The sequence below is a fragment of the Acanthopagrus latus genome, chromosome 13 (genome assembly GCF_904848185.1).
Source record: "Acanthopagrus latus isolate v.2019 chromosome 13, fAcaLat1.1, whole genome shotgun sequence".
Lineage (NCBI taxonomy): Eukaryota > Metazoa > Chordata > Actinopteri > Spariformes > Sparidae > Acanthopagrus > Acanthopagrus latus.
In genome coordinates, this window is record NC_051051.1 from 11741782 (window position 1) to 11759073 (window position 17292).

Genomic DNA, 17292 nt, shown 5'->3' on the forward strand with positions numbered 1-17292 from the left:
AGAAAAAGAGGGGATTGGTTCAGAAATTCTTAAACTCAGAGAGGCTGAAGTGTTACCTTTAACAAGCTGCACTCAGCTACCGCATGTGATCACATCTGTGTCAGCGGCAGGCAGACCTTTGCCTGATCGAAACTCGCTGAACACCAAAACATTCCCAAGGAGAATCACAACAGAGTGGGTGGTTGTCAGTGGAAGGACACAGCAAGACATATTTTGTTTCTTTTTTATTTTTCAGCTTGTGAAATGTAGCTAACTAGCCTCTTTTAGCTCAAACTGTGCTACAGCGTTCAATTCAATTCAAAGGGGCTTTAGTGATATGAGAAACATCAGACTGTTGCCTCTTGAGGTACAAAGTGGTATTACGAGACTGGATGGGCCAGGGCTAGCTGGTCAGAGTGCTTATTTCAGTAGATATCTCTGCCACAGACGTAGACGTCTTTCACATAAAGTCAACAATGTTCTTTCTTCACATTCTGTTGATACTTTTAGTTCATTTTTTGACTGTCTTAAAACTCAGTTTCTGGTCATATCTTACTCAATGAAACCTTAAGTCATTTATCAAACACAAATGGTGCACATTCAGGTTAGAGCCTTGTCAAACAATACATTTGTAACTTTACCTAAGTTTATATGATACATGATATCAATTCAATTTTTGTGAACTCATTGATTCAGAATTGTAATAGTGCTTTCTACAAGCTCTGCAGACATAATATCTTATTTTAAAAAAAAGACCGTCTGCATCAAAATCTTATCAATATAAACCTTTGAACCAACACCTGAATAACAAAACCTTTGACTGTTACAACCTTAGAATTCCGCTGTAAAATTACCTGCATGTAAGAATCTGATATTTTAGCTCGCACTGTGCTGAAAGCTTATGTGGGATATTATCGGGCATGAGCAAAAGCCTATTTATTCTATTGAGTGTTTTCTCATACTTTCTCATTAAGCACAGTGCACTCTCCTTCAACTCGCAGCATTCATGTTCACTTCAGTCAGTTCCTTCTTTCTTGAACCAAAATGCCTTTTGACATGCAGAAGGAACAAGCATGAACCTGCTCTATTCAGCTGTGTGCTTTTCTTTGCTCACATCAACAGTAGAGGAAAAGCAAGAGAGACAGTCAGTCTCACTTTGTACAATAAACAGTAAAAAAAAAAAATAAAAAAAAAACGTGCTGTGTTAAGGCCTCCTGTCATGGTAGGGAAGGTGGTATTTCTGCATCTCTCTTCTTCTCTGTATGAGTCTATAAAGAAACCATTTCACTGCGAACTTGAAGGACTGACACAAAAATCGGATTGCCAGTGATGTTCTTGATTCCTTTTCTTCTTTGAAAAATCTTCTGTAACTGCTCCGGCACAAAAATATCGATGATATATGTCATTGGGGCCAACGGAATGGGTGAAGAAATGAAAGATTCATGACCAATATCCTGAGAGTGCTTAAGTGTTGAACAGTGGATTTAAAAAAAAGAGCACTTTCAGGTTTTATGATGTGATGGTGTTTTCAGTCCCAGAATCCCATTACAAAGAATAAATTCGAATTATGTAACACACCAGATAAAAGACGTCCTACTTACCAATAAAGGTACGGTTTGTCTTTATCCACATTGATGTTGTTGAGTGGATCCTGTCTGAACCACGTGTTGATAGTGAATCCGTTCTGGTAAGGCCATTTGGCAATTGGCGGCAACGCTATGGCCTGTTGGGAGGACAAACACATCAGATCATCTATTGTCAGTGTTTATAGGAGTCAATATGTCTCTCAGTCATAACTTCCTTTTTGACGCTAATCTCTGTGCAATGACGGAGAGAAGTAAAAAAAGAAGTCTTGAAAGTTAAAAAGATCAAAAGTCTGCACGAACAGATGCTCATCTTTCCCACGGAAAACACTGCTCCTGAAGCGCCTCGTCAGCTATCCTGCCTAGTTAGGTGACTTTGTGACATCACACTACATCACCATGTCACACATTTGCATAATCAACTGCTTTGGCTGCTCTGTGGTTGTGAGCGGTGTCATCGGGTCAGACGTGTGTGAGCTGACCAATCAGAGCAGACTGGTTGTTGGGGGGACTTAAAGAAACAGGAGCATTGTTGAGCACTGTTTAGCATTAGTGCATCTAAACCTGAATAACTGAAACTAAAAATGATGAACCTACAAAATATGTCTCCGCTGAGATGTGCTGGCTCTTTAGCAATTGTGCAGAGAATACATGAGGCTAATTTGCTGACAATGAAGCTCAGGTGTGTGTGCGTGTCTCACCGCTGCACTGCGTCCTGGAAAGTTGAAGAAAGTATCAGGACCATGTCTCTGAGGCATCTGGTTCAACACCGACAAGAGCTTGATAGCATGTCTCGGCTGGAGAGGAGAGGAGAGGAGAGGAGAGGAGAGGAGAGGAGAGGAGAGGAGAGGAAAGGAAAGGAAAGGAAAGGAAAGGAAAGGAATGGAAAGGAAAGGAAAGGAAAGGAAAGGAAAGGAAAGGCGAGGAAAGGAAAGGAGAGAGTGATCATTATTATTTGACAGATGCAGATAATCAGAGTCACAGGGGAGAGTCTCTATCAAAAAAAAAAAACCATGGTGTGACATCACATCTCTACCCCACTGGATCGATAACTCTTCAATCAACCTCCGCCCTCCCCCGACAACACCTCATCAATACCATGGCAACCCTTAATCGATCTGTCTCTGGAGAGGGCTGCTGGTGGGGGGGAGGAATTGGAAAAGACAGGCAAATAGGGGAAAGGTGGATGAGGTGGTGATGGTTATTGGACAGAGGAGGTTCAGAGATGGGGCTGAAGGGATGGATGAAGGCCTCGCTGTGGACCACTGATCAGTGACCATGGGTTGTTAATGGCAGTTGTCCCAGAGCCTGAGTAGAGGGGAGATTGACGAGAAGGAAAAAGGGCGTACTGACACAGCGAGTAGCTGCCAGCAGCTGCCAAGGTATCACACGCAGTCATCTCTAGCGTTACAGTAAGCAGGGAAGGTTTAGCCTCACAAAACCACCCTAAAAAAGTCCAGAGTTCGGTTTTTAAAGCATTCAGTCTGAGTGATGGGAAGCTGGGCCAATCAGCAAACTACAGGGAGCAGTTAAGATGATGACAGCAAGTGGCACTGTAAGTGAAATTTGTACTAAGCATTCCCGACTGTCGACTCTGAATTAATCTCATTAACAAGTACCAACAGTGAACTTGGCATCGAAGCTCTAAAAGTAAGCATGAATTAGCAACTGCATGGAGTATTTCTCCCCTCGTTTCTTAACAGAACTGGCAAAATTCAACAAATAAACAGGGCAAAATTCAGTTTTTGTTTTGAAAGCCTGAAGCAGTCAGTAAGAGCAGGATTGTGCCGATGATTTAGAGAAGGAGAAATCATATTTATCAAAATCTGTCTGCCCACACACACTGACAATAACCTCAACAAAAGTTTATCACAGTTTGCTGTGAAAAGAAAAGTTTCTAGGCTGGTTGTTCAAAAGAAAGGTAGACAAAGTTTGATATCATACAGTGGAACAAAGAAGGATTTTTACAGTTTATTGTCATTTTTATGTCCTGGCAAACTTGAAATACATGTACTTTAAAACCGCTAATACAGTAGAATTCAGTATTGCACGCTATAATAACCATAAATTTTCTTACCGTGGTATACCTTGAAACCGGTGTGTTACCGCAACCCTATATAGAAATCTGTATTATATAATTAGACAGGTTTTCATGGCGATCCTGCTTGATAATCGCCCAGATAAATCTGAAATCTGCAACTTATCCTGAGTGTTTTCATTACGTTCTGCAACAAAATCTCTCAATCCATAACGTGGACAGATCGTGAGTGTATAGCACGGTGTTGCTGAAAGGGATTCACCTGAAGAAAAACAATGCCTAATCTACAGTCTTTAAATGAGAGTTTCACCTTCACAGCTGATTAGGCTGTTGCTGTTTTTTTTATTTTTTTTTTATTGCCGTGGTTCTATTACAAAAAAAAACACAGCGAGTCAAACCTTTTTGAATTAATAACGTTGATTACGGGAGAGAAAAAAACGCTTAACATAAGCTAAATTGCCCTTGTCTTGACTTACACGCACAAATCAATTAAAACATAGATACAACACACACACACACATACACACACACACACACAGACATCCTCTGTTATTCTGGTCTATTAGCACAACCATCCCATTAAGTGACATCCAGAGTAATGACACATAAACAAACTCGTGCTGTATAATTAATCCGGTGCAAAATAAATTTAGCCTCTCAGGCTATTAATTGTAGAGTAATAGCATATCAGAAAAAGCTAAGCTTTTCAAGTCTCTTTTGATTTTGAAGACAAGAACAAGACTTATATAACATATGGACAGATATAATGACAGAATAATCATACATTTAGACACTATCCTAATTAATCTGAAGTAAAATGTTTCCTCTTAGTCAACAACTGTGAACAATAGCATCGTAAATCAAAATATTTACTGAATCCAATCATTAAACCCAGCTCTGGTGAGATATTAGTCAATGTGAGATAAAATAAGCATTCTTTACATAAGAATACGCATACACATGACAATTTAATCATTTGTGTTCATCTTTGTTGTTTACAACCTGCAAGGCACTGACAGATGTGTCTGCTTAGCAAAAACCTCACTGCGATCATAACAATAACAACGCCCACTGATGCACAAGCACAACTCAAAACTCTGTTCAACTCCATTTTTGCTCACCCAGATGCCGTTGTCTCCCCTCAGCATACTGAAGAGCAGCTTCAGCTCCTTGACGGTGATGCTGTAACTGGCCATGACCCCCAGCATGTCCACTAGGAGGTCTGAGGGAACAAGTGAGAAAGAAAGTGAGCGCAAGCGACCAAGCGTTTGTGTTGGTGTCGGTGAGTCGGCGTTTGAAAGGTCCTCTGCTGACACTTCTCTGATAAGATATGGTGAGGTCGCAAGACAGAGATTCAAGTGTGTTGCGTTCAAGTCCTCAAAGCTACTGCACTGTTTACAAAATCTTGAAACTCAGGGGAGTTTGCTGCGCACAGCATTGATTCATATAATGAATGTGTAGATAACAAAGTCATATGCAAAGTAATATGATGCCAAACAGGCTGAGAAAGTTTGAGGTACTCAAAGCTAATAGCTAAACAAAGAGCTGTGTAATCCTTTCCCTAATTAGCTAATTTGCAGTGACATGCTAATGCATCATGTATATAAGGAATGTTAATCAGTAATGATTAATTATTATACACTTTGTTCAATAAACTCCAAAATACATATACCCCCTCTCATGTCGGTCTGCTAGATATAAAGCTTCACTAGTGGGCAATTAGCTTAGCTTAGCTTAGCCTGCCAGCACCTTGTACAAAAACACTAAAAATAAAAATGTCTTGGGTAGACCAATGACTGTTTCCCCTGGCTTCTACTCTTATTGCTCTTATTGCCTTAATACAGTATTTTTGGGCTTTATTGCATCCTATCATAAAGTTTTGAAATCTCAAAAGCTTGACTGGGCGAAAAGATCATATAATCACAATATTTTTACCTACTGCCTTGATTTTGTTATCGCGATAATATTGTAGGAATGACCATTGGTCCTTTTACAAAATACTAAAGCAACAATATGTAACTTTTTTACCTTAAAATAACAGCTTCACAACCTTTTTATTGGTACAGTTTCATGTAATGGGGTGAATGGTGTCTCTGTCTCAGACACTGTGGGGGGCACCATATTGCATTAAAACATGCTGATTTAGATGATTACATGATAGATAGATAGATAGATTTCTACTTAATGTTGCTTTAACACAGTGAGATTTATGCGGATAAAATGACGAGGTTGGTAACGGCAACTATTAGAACAGGTTTAACGGTCTTGTAAGTTCAGAGATCACTTTTCTGACATGGCACTATTTAAGGATATTAAAATCATATACTCAAATAGTCTCACATCATGACAGCCATATGATTTCTACAAATCTCAAACTGTTCATTTAATTCACACACATTTAAACAAGCAATAACAATCTCTCAACGACCTCACCAATGCTGCGAAGGAACTCGTTTCTCATAAAATTGACATAAACAAGTCTTCAAAATATTTCTCTCTGAATATATTAGCACTTAATTAAGAGTATGTTGTGTTTAAAGACATTTGTGTAGTCAAAATGACCTTCCTGCCTCATTGACTTTCACATCACACAGCCACGACAGATCAGTGAGGATATGGCAGGGGTACAGCGCAGGCCCTCTCAGAGTGAGGCAATCTGCTTACAAAGGCTCTTCTTTCCCATTAGGCCTGCCAGATATGAATAGAGACTTTCCACAATATTTCATTAGCCAGAGCCAAGCGATAGGGAATAAAGCAGGAGGCTAGCTCACCGAGGTGCTCGGTATGAGAGGAAAATACACAATGTCCTAGATTCAAAACCCCTAAGCTCTGTTTTTGGTACGATCAATCCATGTAGGTCATTTTAAATAGTTTGTAAAAAGTGTTAGAATAGTGGTTATGAAAGGGAGTCTGCGAGAATTGGCATTAAATTGATTTAAGCAGCATGTACTCTGCTGTGGTGAGCGGTAATAAGTCATAGAAGTTATAAAGCACATTATCCTGCGGCGGCGGGTAGGGCAGAGAGGACACTGGGGGGAGGGAAGGACAGGACACCCACCCTGAGGCATCATTAAAGGGAAGTCAAGGTCAATCTGATCATGAAAAGAGACGGCTTTGTGTGTGTTGTTTTGCAATCCAAACCGCAGCACACACAGAAACACACTGAGGTCACTACTCCGCTCCTGCTGTTGTTACGAATGTCTGGCTGCAGGGCAAATATACATACACACATGACTTCTGTGGTTGGGGAAATACTCAATTGTTGGCTCTGAGCTTTGAGGAAAAAAATGCAACATAAAAGCTTTTATTTAATCACAAGGACAGATAAGTCTGAAACAAAGAATATATTGTCAGCTACAATAGAGCTCAATGTCAGAAATGAACCACTGAAACAGACAAAAGCAGCTTTGCAGTGGAAAGACATGCAGTGTTTGCAACGTGGCATGTGGCTTCACTGACTCTTTCCTTTCTATGGTATCCCAATTGTTTTCCCACCTACACATCCAACCCACTGTTGAATACAGGAGCTCTTTGTGCGATTCTGAAAGGCACTTGTGAGAAAATCACTACCTAGGCCAAGCACGCAGGAAAAGCTTAATTGCCACACACAACTTTGTGCTCACTTAACACCATAAAAGCATTATATGAGACAGTATGCTGGGGATGTCACAGTGCTGGTGTGAGTGTAAAAATTAGGGAATTCAGACCTGGTATTAACATCCATCCTGAGGGATCCAATCACAAGTGGGCATCCCTAGGTCCCTCAGTTAATGTTTAGCAATAACATGCGTCTCAGTATCCACCTCAAGCGATTGGACCACATTTTACAAATCTATATAAACATATGCAGCACTGAGACAGACGGATGAGATGCTTTTCACACTTCTTTTTTTCTTGTGTAACATTTGCTGAATTAACAAGAAGGCCCAAATTGTGAAAAATGTGTCTTGACAGTTTTTTTTTTTTTTTTTTAATGTTCTAAAGTTTCTCATAACTCAACAACTCTCTGGACTTTCTCCACAGGCGTCAGAGAATTAGCCTATGCTGGTGACTATTTATTATATTTGTAAAATTTTAAATGTTAACCGTTATTAAAATGTCTTAAATGTACGGTTAATGGTTAAACCATTTAAACCTGTGTGTTCACAGAGCTGCTGAAGTTGGGAGGTAAGACAGAGAAGAGAAGCCGGCAGGCTAGTACAGAGGTGCCTCAACAAACTGCAACCTTTTTACAAGGAAAGAAACAATGTTTAAGTTATGAATGATTTAAAATATTCTGTAGCCGTTTCACAAAGTTGAAGTTTCTCCTCACTCAACAATTCTCAAAACCACTTGCTTTCTGCGGGCATCTGGGGATATTGTGGTTACTGGTTTAATGCTTTGTTAAAACAGTGTGCTCAAAAACTTTGCAGCTAACATTGGCAATTTAAGGAGGCCCAAACAGGTGATTTACATTACAACGAACCACATGTAAATCAGATGATGTGTAGTCCGTTCTGCCTGTTGTTGTAGCTCCTAGTTGTCCTCAATGCATCATGGGGTATTCACACCTGTACCTATAGCTGTCCACTTGTGATCAGATCTCTCAAGAAGCATGTTTTTCTCAGGTCTGACGCGCTTCTTTCTATGTTTCTTTCAAATTGTCCAACATCTTGCCTATACGCTCATTCACACAGTTACCTGCAATCATGTCGTCCACAGTGCTCATCTTGAGCAGCACCTGCTGGATGAGGCCGACCTCGGTGCTGGTCTGCAGGTTTCGCACGCTCTTGCGGAGGATGGCGGTGAACATGCTCCAGATCTCTGCCTGGCACGTCACCTCGCAGTGGGACAGCAGCTCCACCATGCAGCCAATGCTCTCCGCCTCCTGGATGATGAAGTTCATCTCCAGGTCAAACTCGCCGCCCACCAGCTGGAGGAGGGTAAGGGAGAGGGTGGAGGAGAAGGAGGAGGAGGAGAAGTGGGAGGAAGACAGGAAGGGGAGGGGGAGGCACAGTTTGGGAGGCAGGACAGGGCAGGAAGTGAAAGTGTTAGGATGTGGAGGGAGAGGACAAGGGGGAGGAGGTGATGAAGCCAGTGTGAGGAGAGAGAGAGAAGAAAAAGAGAGAATGATTTAGTGAACCATTTAACCTTTTGTCTGTAGGAGAGGTAAGCCTGGCTTCTGATGGATGCTGATTGTGGTTAGGGAGGCATTTCTTCTGCCGGGGGCCACACATACTGCAACAAATAAACATCCTTCATCTGTGCACACACACACACACACACACACACACACACACACACACACACACACACACACACACACACACACACATACACACACACACAGTGCTGTCTCTTCCTCTGCTGTCTCTGTAATGTGAAGAGCGCAGCACTCTCCTCTTTGCACTACAATCACTCTCAAAATACAGCAGGCATAAAAATGGCCCCCTCTACTGTCTCAGACACACACACACAACTCACACAGATGACACTGATTAACACACATTTTTAGTCCATGTCCTCTCAGATAGCATTAGTCAGAGGACACCATACTTTGTAAAATCGAGCGCAAATGTTCTGTCTCTTAATGGCTGGTGCACTATTATTACTTGCGATAGTGCAGGCTTCATATCGCTATGACTCACATGCACACACACACACACACACACACACACACACACACACACACACACACACACACACACACACACACACACTCGCACATTCACTCACGCACCACATGAACACAAGCATACCCCACGCAGTTCAGCCTCAGCATACTACACTATCCAGGAAATGGTCGCCATGGCAACCAACAAGCTAAGAGAACACCATGGAGGTTATTAAATCCGATTGGAACACAAACCTGCGATAAGTTTTGAGAAGGTAGCAGATGAGAGACTGAAGACACGAAATGAAAACGCAGAAAACGGATTAACATGGCTGCGACTGTGGTCTCCACACAGGCAGAGAGAAAGGAATGAATGTACGCCTTGAGCACAGTGAGTGTCGCACATCGCTATAAGAGAGGTGAATGACAGGCTCAGGTTAGCCTGGGCGATAAAAGGATAGGGATATATATATGACACTTTGTTCAAAAGAAAAAAATCAGTTGTTTCACTTCAATATTCGAGCTGCTATGAAAGCGCATAACAAATGCAGCCTGGCTCATGAACTGCTCATCATATCTCTTGATAATGGAGGGTGCTACGAGTGACATTTTTTTCCTGGTCTGGCTGATGTCAGAACAGCATTGTGTTGAAACTGCAGGGAAAACCATTCTAACTGAGACTGGATATACAACTAAATTATTTCAGCCCATTAGCTGTTTCCACCCTCCTGCTTCACATCTTTCACTCGACACGGTCACAACCTACACCTGCTACATCTCAGGAAACAACCTACCGCTAGGACAGGAGGTTAAAGTTAAAATAAAGTGGTTCAAATCCAGTCTAGAATATAAATATGTCAAAAGCATCACTATCTAGTCACCATCAACAGAAATTAAACATTTCATTGTGATACATTTTTTTTAACCATGTCACCCAGCCCTGTGACCTATGTGGAATCAGTCAAAACTGAAAAATGAATCTGCATACGGCTTTTCTCCATAATCCATTCTGCACATGGTTAAATTTAAACAAAGAAATCATTCTTACTTGGAAAATAATTCAGTATTATTGCCTGTACACTATCACATCTCAGTGAGATGATGGTGCCTTGTTTCCACTGTACACTACTGCAGTTTACAAGTCTTAATTAAAAAAAATAAATAAAAAAAAAACACAAAACATAATTAATTGTTTCAGTTTATTGTTTTTCCATGTGTGAGAAGTTTTTTTTTTTAATCTACTGCATAATAGTGGAATATATTGCTGGCTCAAACAGTGACAAATGAGCAAACTGGGATGGGGTTGAAAACTCACAAAAAAGTTGATATGATAATAATAATAATAATAATAATAATAATAATAATAATAATAATAATAATAATAATGACAATAATAATAATAATAACAATAATAATAATAATTACCTTAAGTGGAGAATATTGAGCACATATCAATTTTACAATTGTACTGATGATACTGTCCTCATCTGCCCAGTATTTAATATCATATCATTATCATGAGTGTCATCATAAGTGTTGTCTTTTCTTGGTCTTTGAGGCTGCATTACAGCAAAGTGATGTAATTGTTCTACTTGTTCTAAGTTGCCTTGACCCACTTAGTAATTATATCCACATTTTGTTATGTAATTTATCAAAAACCTCATTGTGGTAATATTTTGTAAAAGCATCAACAATCATCCTCACAAGATTGTCTCAATATTTATATAAAAGGGTCTGGACTATTATATACATATATGGATATGAAAACTGACACAACTGTATTGATTCAAGGTACTACAAGTATTTTAGAAAATTGAAAATATGGTATGTTACTTCTAACATCAGGGGTCTCTCAATCAGAACAGTAATGAAAGTAGCGCGGGATCATGCGAGTTGCTGTCTTGTCTTTTATTCAGGATATTAGTCCATGTTAACTAGCTCGATCACTGGCTTGTTGCCTCCATCTGATGTAACAGCTGTCGTTCCCGCTTTTCCCATGACGTTATAGCAACTACAGGGGTGAAGGCGATACGATGCCACTGACGGGTGACTAAGTGAAACGCATTTTCAACTTGAATAAAATTACACATTTCGCTGGGTTTGATCATTGATGGAATCATTAGGGATCACGTTAGCACTCAGCTCAATATACAGCATACGTACATTTGGTTTTAAGACATTTTACTACAGAAATGTTACATATTATGCCGTTTAAATGAGGTCAGGAATGTTCTCAAATGAGAAATACATTCTTCTGGCAAATCATGGGTTTATTTGGTAGGACCAGTAGTTTAGGGCGGCTAATGTAGCAAACTTAAGCTGTTTTTTTTTCTTTCTCATAAACATAATGCCTTATTTCCAACATCCTTTAGGAGATGGTTTTCCACTGCTTGAGGTTTTACCCAAGCTCTTTAAATTACCTCATCTCACTGCAGACATTTATTCTGCAATGGCTTACTGCTCTGTCAATTAGCACCACCAGCTGTTTATCACACTTTCCCTTCCTCCAATATATTCATGTAATGGATGGAATCACAGACTCACTCCTATTTTCTTTTGCCAGTCTTATGAACATTTGGTGAACTATTGTGCAACATGTGGACAGAAACATAAATAAACCCGACCCAAGCTCTAATGCAAGCTGGATCACCACAACAGACAAGATCGAGGGCCGTGGCCTTGTATAATATTGACAAGAATTTCAGCATTAACTGTGGCGATCATTAGCACCACCAGCATCTATTACATGTTGGCCCATCGACAGACTTTAGCCCCAGTGAGACGTTTACGATTAAGGTTTAGGCCTTGAATGCTGTGGCCTCTTTCTTACTTCGTTTCACGTACGTCACCTTGTGGTTGATCGGGGTTTTAGACTCAGGAATCTGTCATAAAAACAACTCCTCCTACACAAGTGTACAACATCCTCGCAGTCCCTCCTTTCTAACTCTCCTTCCGTCCTATTCTCTGTGAAGTGAATTGATCCATTGCGCTCTGTGAACGCACTAGAGGAGGACGAGTGAACAGGGCGACGAATAAAAGGAGGAGGAATTAATTCATCCCACATCGAATTTTCCCCTCTCCTCCGAGGTTCCCAATTATAGAGCTCGCTGGGGACCGCCGCGTCCTACAACATCTATATAAATGCCAGTTTGAAGATGCTCAGCATAAAACGCAATGGAAGCTTAGAGGGAGACAGCATAAAAAAAAAGTCTTTGCAGGAACTCACTCATACATGCGAAGCAACTTGAACGTGAGAAAAAAAAAACAAGTGCACCCCGTGGGCATACCTACACATGTGCAGCGCGAGCATAATCCCTCTACGCTCACGCTTCCCACCCGTGTGCGGAACATCACAGCGAGATGAGAAGGGTGATGCAAACGACAGCAACAAATTGGGTCTCGTGACCAACAATAGAGAGAAAAAGGGGAGGGTGAGCGCAGGAGGGGAACAAGGAAGTGCCCAGAAAATTATTATCTATGTTCCACCAGAAGCAACATCTGGAAAGGCGACTTAAACCCTCGACGACACTGCCAAGAACCTGGAGAGCCGGCCTGGACGAAGGACATCAGGTGGCATGAAGAGTCAGTCAGACAAACAGAAATATTCTTCAACATTAAATATATGCTCTCCGTTTCATGCCGCTCCTGTAAAAATGAGAGATGCTTGAGCATTTCTACCACAGTTATTAGCTGGAGCAGAGCTTTTAATTGATGTATAAATAAACACGCTGCCTCGATGGCAATAGGGTTGATCACGAGCAGCTTGGAGCACACTCGAGCGCACTTAAGCACCATCATCGTCGCCGCCGTGCACACGGACAAAAGGCTGCTAATTCGTTTTATGAGGGAACATGCTCCTTTTTGCATAAACACTTGTAGCCTCCGATCTCTCTCAGCACCCCCACCCCGCGCCCACGATGCCAGTTCACACCCTCCCGGGGAAGTTCTCACAAAGGGGCGACTAAGCACATCAGTGAGGACGCACAAGAGGCCTTTACTACCCCGACGCGAACCCTGGCGGTAAGAACACACACGAACAGGGACCCACATTATGCCACACGCCTCAGGATAAAGGGGCTTGGCAGTGCCACCCCCCTGCGTCCTCCGAGGCGATGCGAGCACTGACCTCACTGTCTTCCTGGCAACCGGTTGAGGACGTTTGTTTTGGCAGCATTATGACAATGATTGCTCCCCAAGTGCAGCACTCATGTTCCATTCGCAAGGAGAAAAAAAAAAAAAAAACACACGCACACACACAAAAAAAAACAAAAAAAAAACGCAAGAAACCCCGCGGGTGAGTCAAGCGGTTGCTAAGGAAGTGACAACCTCTTTCCCACCGTCAATGTTCCAGGCAGTTTGACAGGTAATTCAGAGGCTGGATGCTGTTTAGTGCTGAAGCATCTGAATGTGCATCTGCCTGCTGTATATAGAACTGTTCTCACACTGGAAAAATAAACAAAACTGATTCAAGACGGCACCATATTGAAATCTAATATTTTTTGTGTGTTGTGAGCAGAGGGAAAACGTCATTTCTTGCTCCAGAGCACATAGTGTGACATGTTTAACCTTGAAACGTTTTCAGTTGCAGTCTGAAATAAGTAAGAATATCTCCCAACGGACTGATCACTGTTGACTAATCTCCTCGTATTGTTGAGTATTTATGGGTTTAAGAGTCTGTCTGTCTGCCAGACACCATTCTTTCTCACTTTTTCGCCCTCCAATTGTGCTTTAGCAAAAGTTGTGGTTCATTTTTAAAAAAATGCTTCATGTGAATTATAAGCTCTGTCGTTGCACACTTACACGTTACCTTTCCTCCCTCTTCCCACATTTCAAATTCGGACCAGCTTCGCAGTTCTGCTCATTCAGAGCCCGAAGGAAGCTGGCACTCAGCTTGGCACCACTCTGGCTGTGTCGAGGGAGGTGGGTGCTTGTGGAGTTTTGGGGGGGGGTCAGTGCCAGATCCGTCTTCACACCACAAAGGGCTTATATGAGCAGGCACCTCGACCAGCCAAAACCAACTCTCATAAGAGGTTGGTAAAACAAACAATCCCTCTGTCCGTCTCACCCTTTTTCTCGCCAGCCAGCCACACACTGCTCAGAAACAGTCCCGAGTTGCTCCAAGGGCACTGGGCCTTTTGCTGCGAAGACATTTTGATGCGCCACGGTCGGAGCAACACAGGTGCGTATAATAAAATTAATGACGGTTGAATTTCATTGCGCTCCCTCAGTTTGAGGGGCCTGGCACCGTGCGCGCTGGCTCACTGTCACGGCTTATTGGGACACTTGAGGAGAACCGGGACATCGTTAACGTTATTAGTAACACCTGCGTCAAGTCAAAATGTCTGCCGAGAAAATAGGTCTATTCTACATTCTGTTATTCTGCAGAAATACAAATAGACCATTTGTCATTGCCTTCAAAAGAATACCTACTGTATATAGCTGCTTATCTTTAAAGACAGGAGGTTTTAATTATTTAAAACGTCACTGAATGTACATTGTTAATATAAAACCTGTCATTGGGCGGAAATTTCAGGTGGTATTATCCTATTCCTTTCCTTTCCTTTCCCTATCTGCTGGTAATCAAACAACCCTCAAGCCAGCAACCTACGCACTGACACTGGCAAGTTATTCCAGCACTACAAACCTTAAAAAGCCAGCAGCTGTTACCCTGTCTTTTGTGGGGTTTTAGCCATTTTTAATCACAGGGCTCCACCTTCCCCATGTACAAAACCAGTTCCCCTGACTCTACTTTGCAGGCAGGGGCACAGCTGCTGCATCTTGGGTTTAGTGCTGCCCAAGACAATTCTGATTGGGTCAAAGAAATGCAAACAAGCTTGTGTGTTTTTTTTTCCCATATACCAGAATGAGAACTGGTCTAGCCAGACCTTTCTCAAGAGACCTCTTCTCCCAAAAGCCAAACATCAGCTTTTCTCTCTGATGAACTGGGAAACATATCAACCAATCGTGTTGGTGGACTGATGCAAGCGCACAGCTGGGATTCTTAACAGTTTTAACTGATTTTGTGTTCCTGTATGATATTCAAAGGATGATATTAACCTCATGATATAATTACAGAGGAAGGTGAAGCCATTCAACCGTTACCCTGAGATTACACCAGATACGTGTCCGCTGCGTTATGGTTATGATCTGGTTTGTCTGGTCCGTCTGCCCTCTGGCAACCCCTACCGGTTGCATTTTGAGTCTGCCACGGCGCAGTATGGTCGGACAACTGGAGTCGTGAAGCCGAGGAGTTCCTGCGATAATCACTCGCAACCGCAGTTATAGGTATGTGTTATAAAAGCAACAACACAAAATTTTCCTGACCGAAGTGGCACAACGTCACACTAACAGTGCACTTTACAGATGTAAAGCCCATTGAGGCAATGCGATTGCGATTTTGAGATATATAAATAACATTTGATCTGATTTGATAGAAAAAAATAAACCCTGATCATTTTCAGTGTTTAACCTAGCACTGACCTATAAAACATTACACACAATATGAACATGCCCAAAAGACGGCCTGAAACCTGAAGAATAAGAAAAAACACAGTGTCAACTTGTACCAAAGGATCTGAACAGAATACCCTTGCAGATTTCCCTCATATCATGCAGGCATGGTTTGCTGACAGTCTTCTTTATCCTATATGGCTGAAAAAAAGTACAGCAATTCATTCGGACATCCAGTTTCCTGGGGGTGATCCCATGCTACAAATACAGCCATCCAGACATCATGATCTTTAAAATCTATGTTTGTTCATACAAGAAAGGACGTGTTTAAAGGGTAACTTGTCAAATTACATAACATTTTAAAACCTTTCAAGTGTCCTAAATGGCTCAGTTTTGTTCGAGAGTCCCAGAAAGTCATATCAAAGACCATGAAACACACACTGAGACTTTATAATAGGCCTATTTTTCACACTAACAATACTCTTTTATTGACTGACACTCATTTTACCAATCATTCCATATGCTGCTGATTTCATTCTCATTACTTTCAGCCTTTAAACCGCCACTTTCTCAACGGTATTCTGAAAGGTGCTACATTCATTAAAATGATGATTATTTAACTGAAAACGATCTCTCACAGACCCACCGCAGTCCATTATGCAGTGCTGCGATGGCACATCAAACGAGCCATTACGCCGGCTGATTACTGTGACTGACTGTTGAATATTGGATGACTCTCAAGGGCAGCGCTGGCTAAAAAACAAAAAAAACAAAACAAAAAAAACAGAGGCACCTGTTGCTCATTACGGCCGTCAGAGATGACAGGTCAGACGGGCGAGTGGACGGTCAATAGCCATCCCCCTCTGCCTCTGCGCATTCAATTGAGCCTTTGGAGCTGGCATCATCAATATGCAACTTCAAAGCCCCCTGGGAGCGCACTGGAGAGGTGCGGGCGTGTGTGTGTGTGTGTGTTTGTTTGCTCGGTGTGTGCTTGTGCGTGTGGCTCATTACTCATTTGTGTCCCCCGAGTGAGCCGCGGCCATTCAGTCCCTTTTGTGCGCCGGGCGAGCGAGGGAGACGAGAGGCCCATCTAGACATGAGATCACAGATTATACACTTAACGCTTCGCCAAAGAGGGCTCGACGGAGCGCAGGAGTGCAAAATTGAAGGAGAGGGAGGGGAGGGTAAAAAAAAAAAAAAAAAATGGAGACGGAAGGGAGAAAAGCAAACAAGAGAATGAGCAGTTTGAACTGCAAAATAAAAAAAAGATAAAAAAGGGGGGGCAGGAGGAAGCAGATTGGGCAGGAGTGAAAAAACAGTGTTTAGGGGAAGTGTGCGCGTTTGAGAGCGCGAAGAGGAGAGATGGATCGAAAAAAGGAAAATGAGGGCGGCTGAACGCTATTGTGCTTTCTTATCAGGACGGCAGAGTGATTTTTATTGCCCCAGAGCCTTACAATGTGCAGCGGAGGGTTTAGTGCTCCGATGATGACCAGAGCAAATCTCTGAAAAGATATGGATTACACTGGGACTAAACTGGCCACTAAACACTCAATAATCCACATTCTGTTTCCTGCGTGACCTCATTTTTTTTGTTTTGTTTTGTTTTTGTAAACAGCATCGATAAGAGCAGTGGTTCATTTTATCGCTGG

At 41.9% G+C, this 17292-nt stretch overlaps 1 protein-coding gene across 14 annotated transcripts in view; it reads right to left on the bottom strand.

Moving 5' to 3' along the window:
* nbeaa (neurobeachin a) overlaps window positions 1-17292 on the bottom strand; it is a 106281-nt gene that overhangs the window by 62963 nt on the left and 26026 nt on the right. For all 14 annotated transcript variants that reach the window (XM_037119902.1, XM_037119903.1, XM_037119905.1 and 11 more), the window contains exons 2-5: window positions 8281-8512; window positions 4722-4822; window positions 2264-2359; window positions 1581-1702 (exon numbers count right to left, since the gene is read on the bottom strand). In XM_037119902.1, the coding sequence (XP_036975797.1) occupies window positions 1581-1702; window positions 2264-2359; window positions 4722-4822; window positions 8281-8512 (551 nt within the window). The remainder of the gene's footprint in view (window positions 1-1580; window positions 1703-2263; window positions 2360-4721; window positions 4823-8280; window positions 8513-17292) is intronic.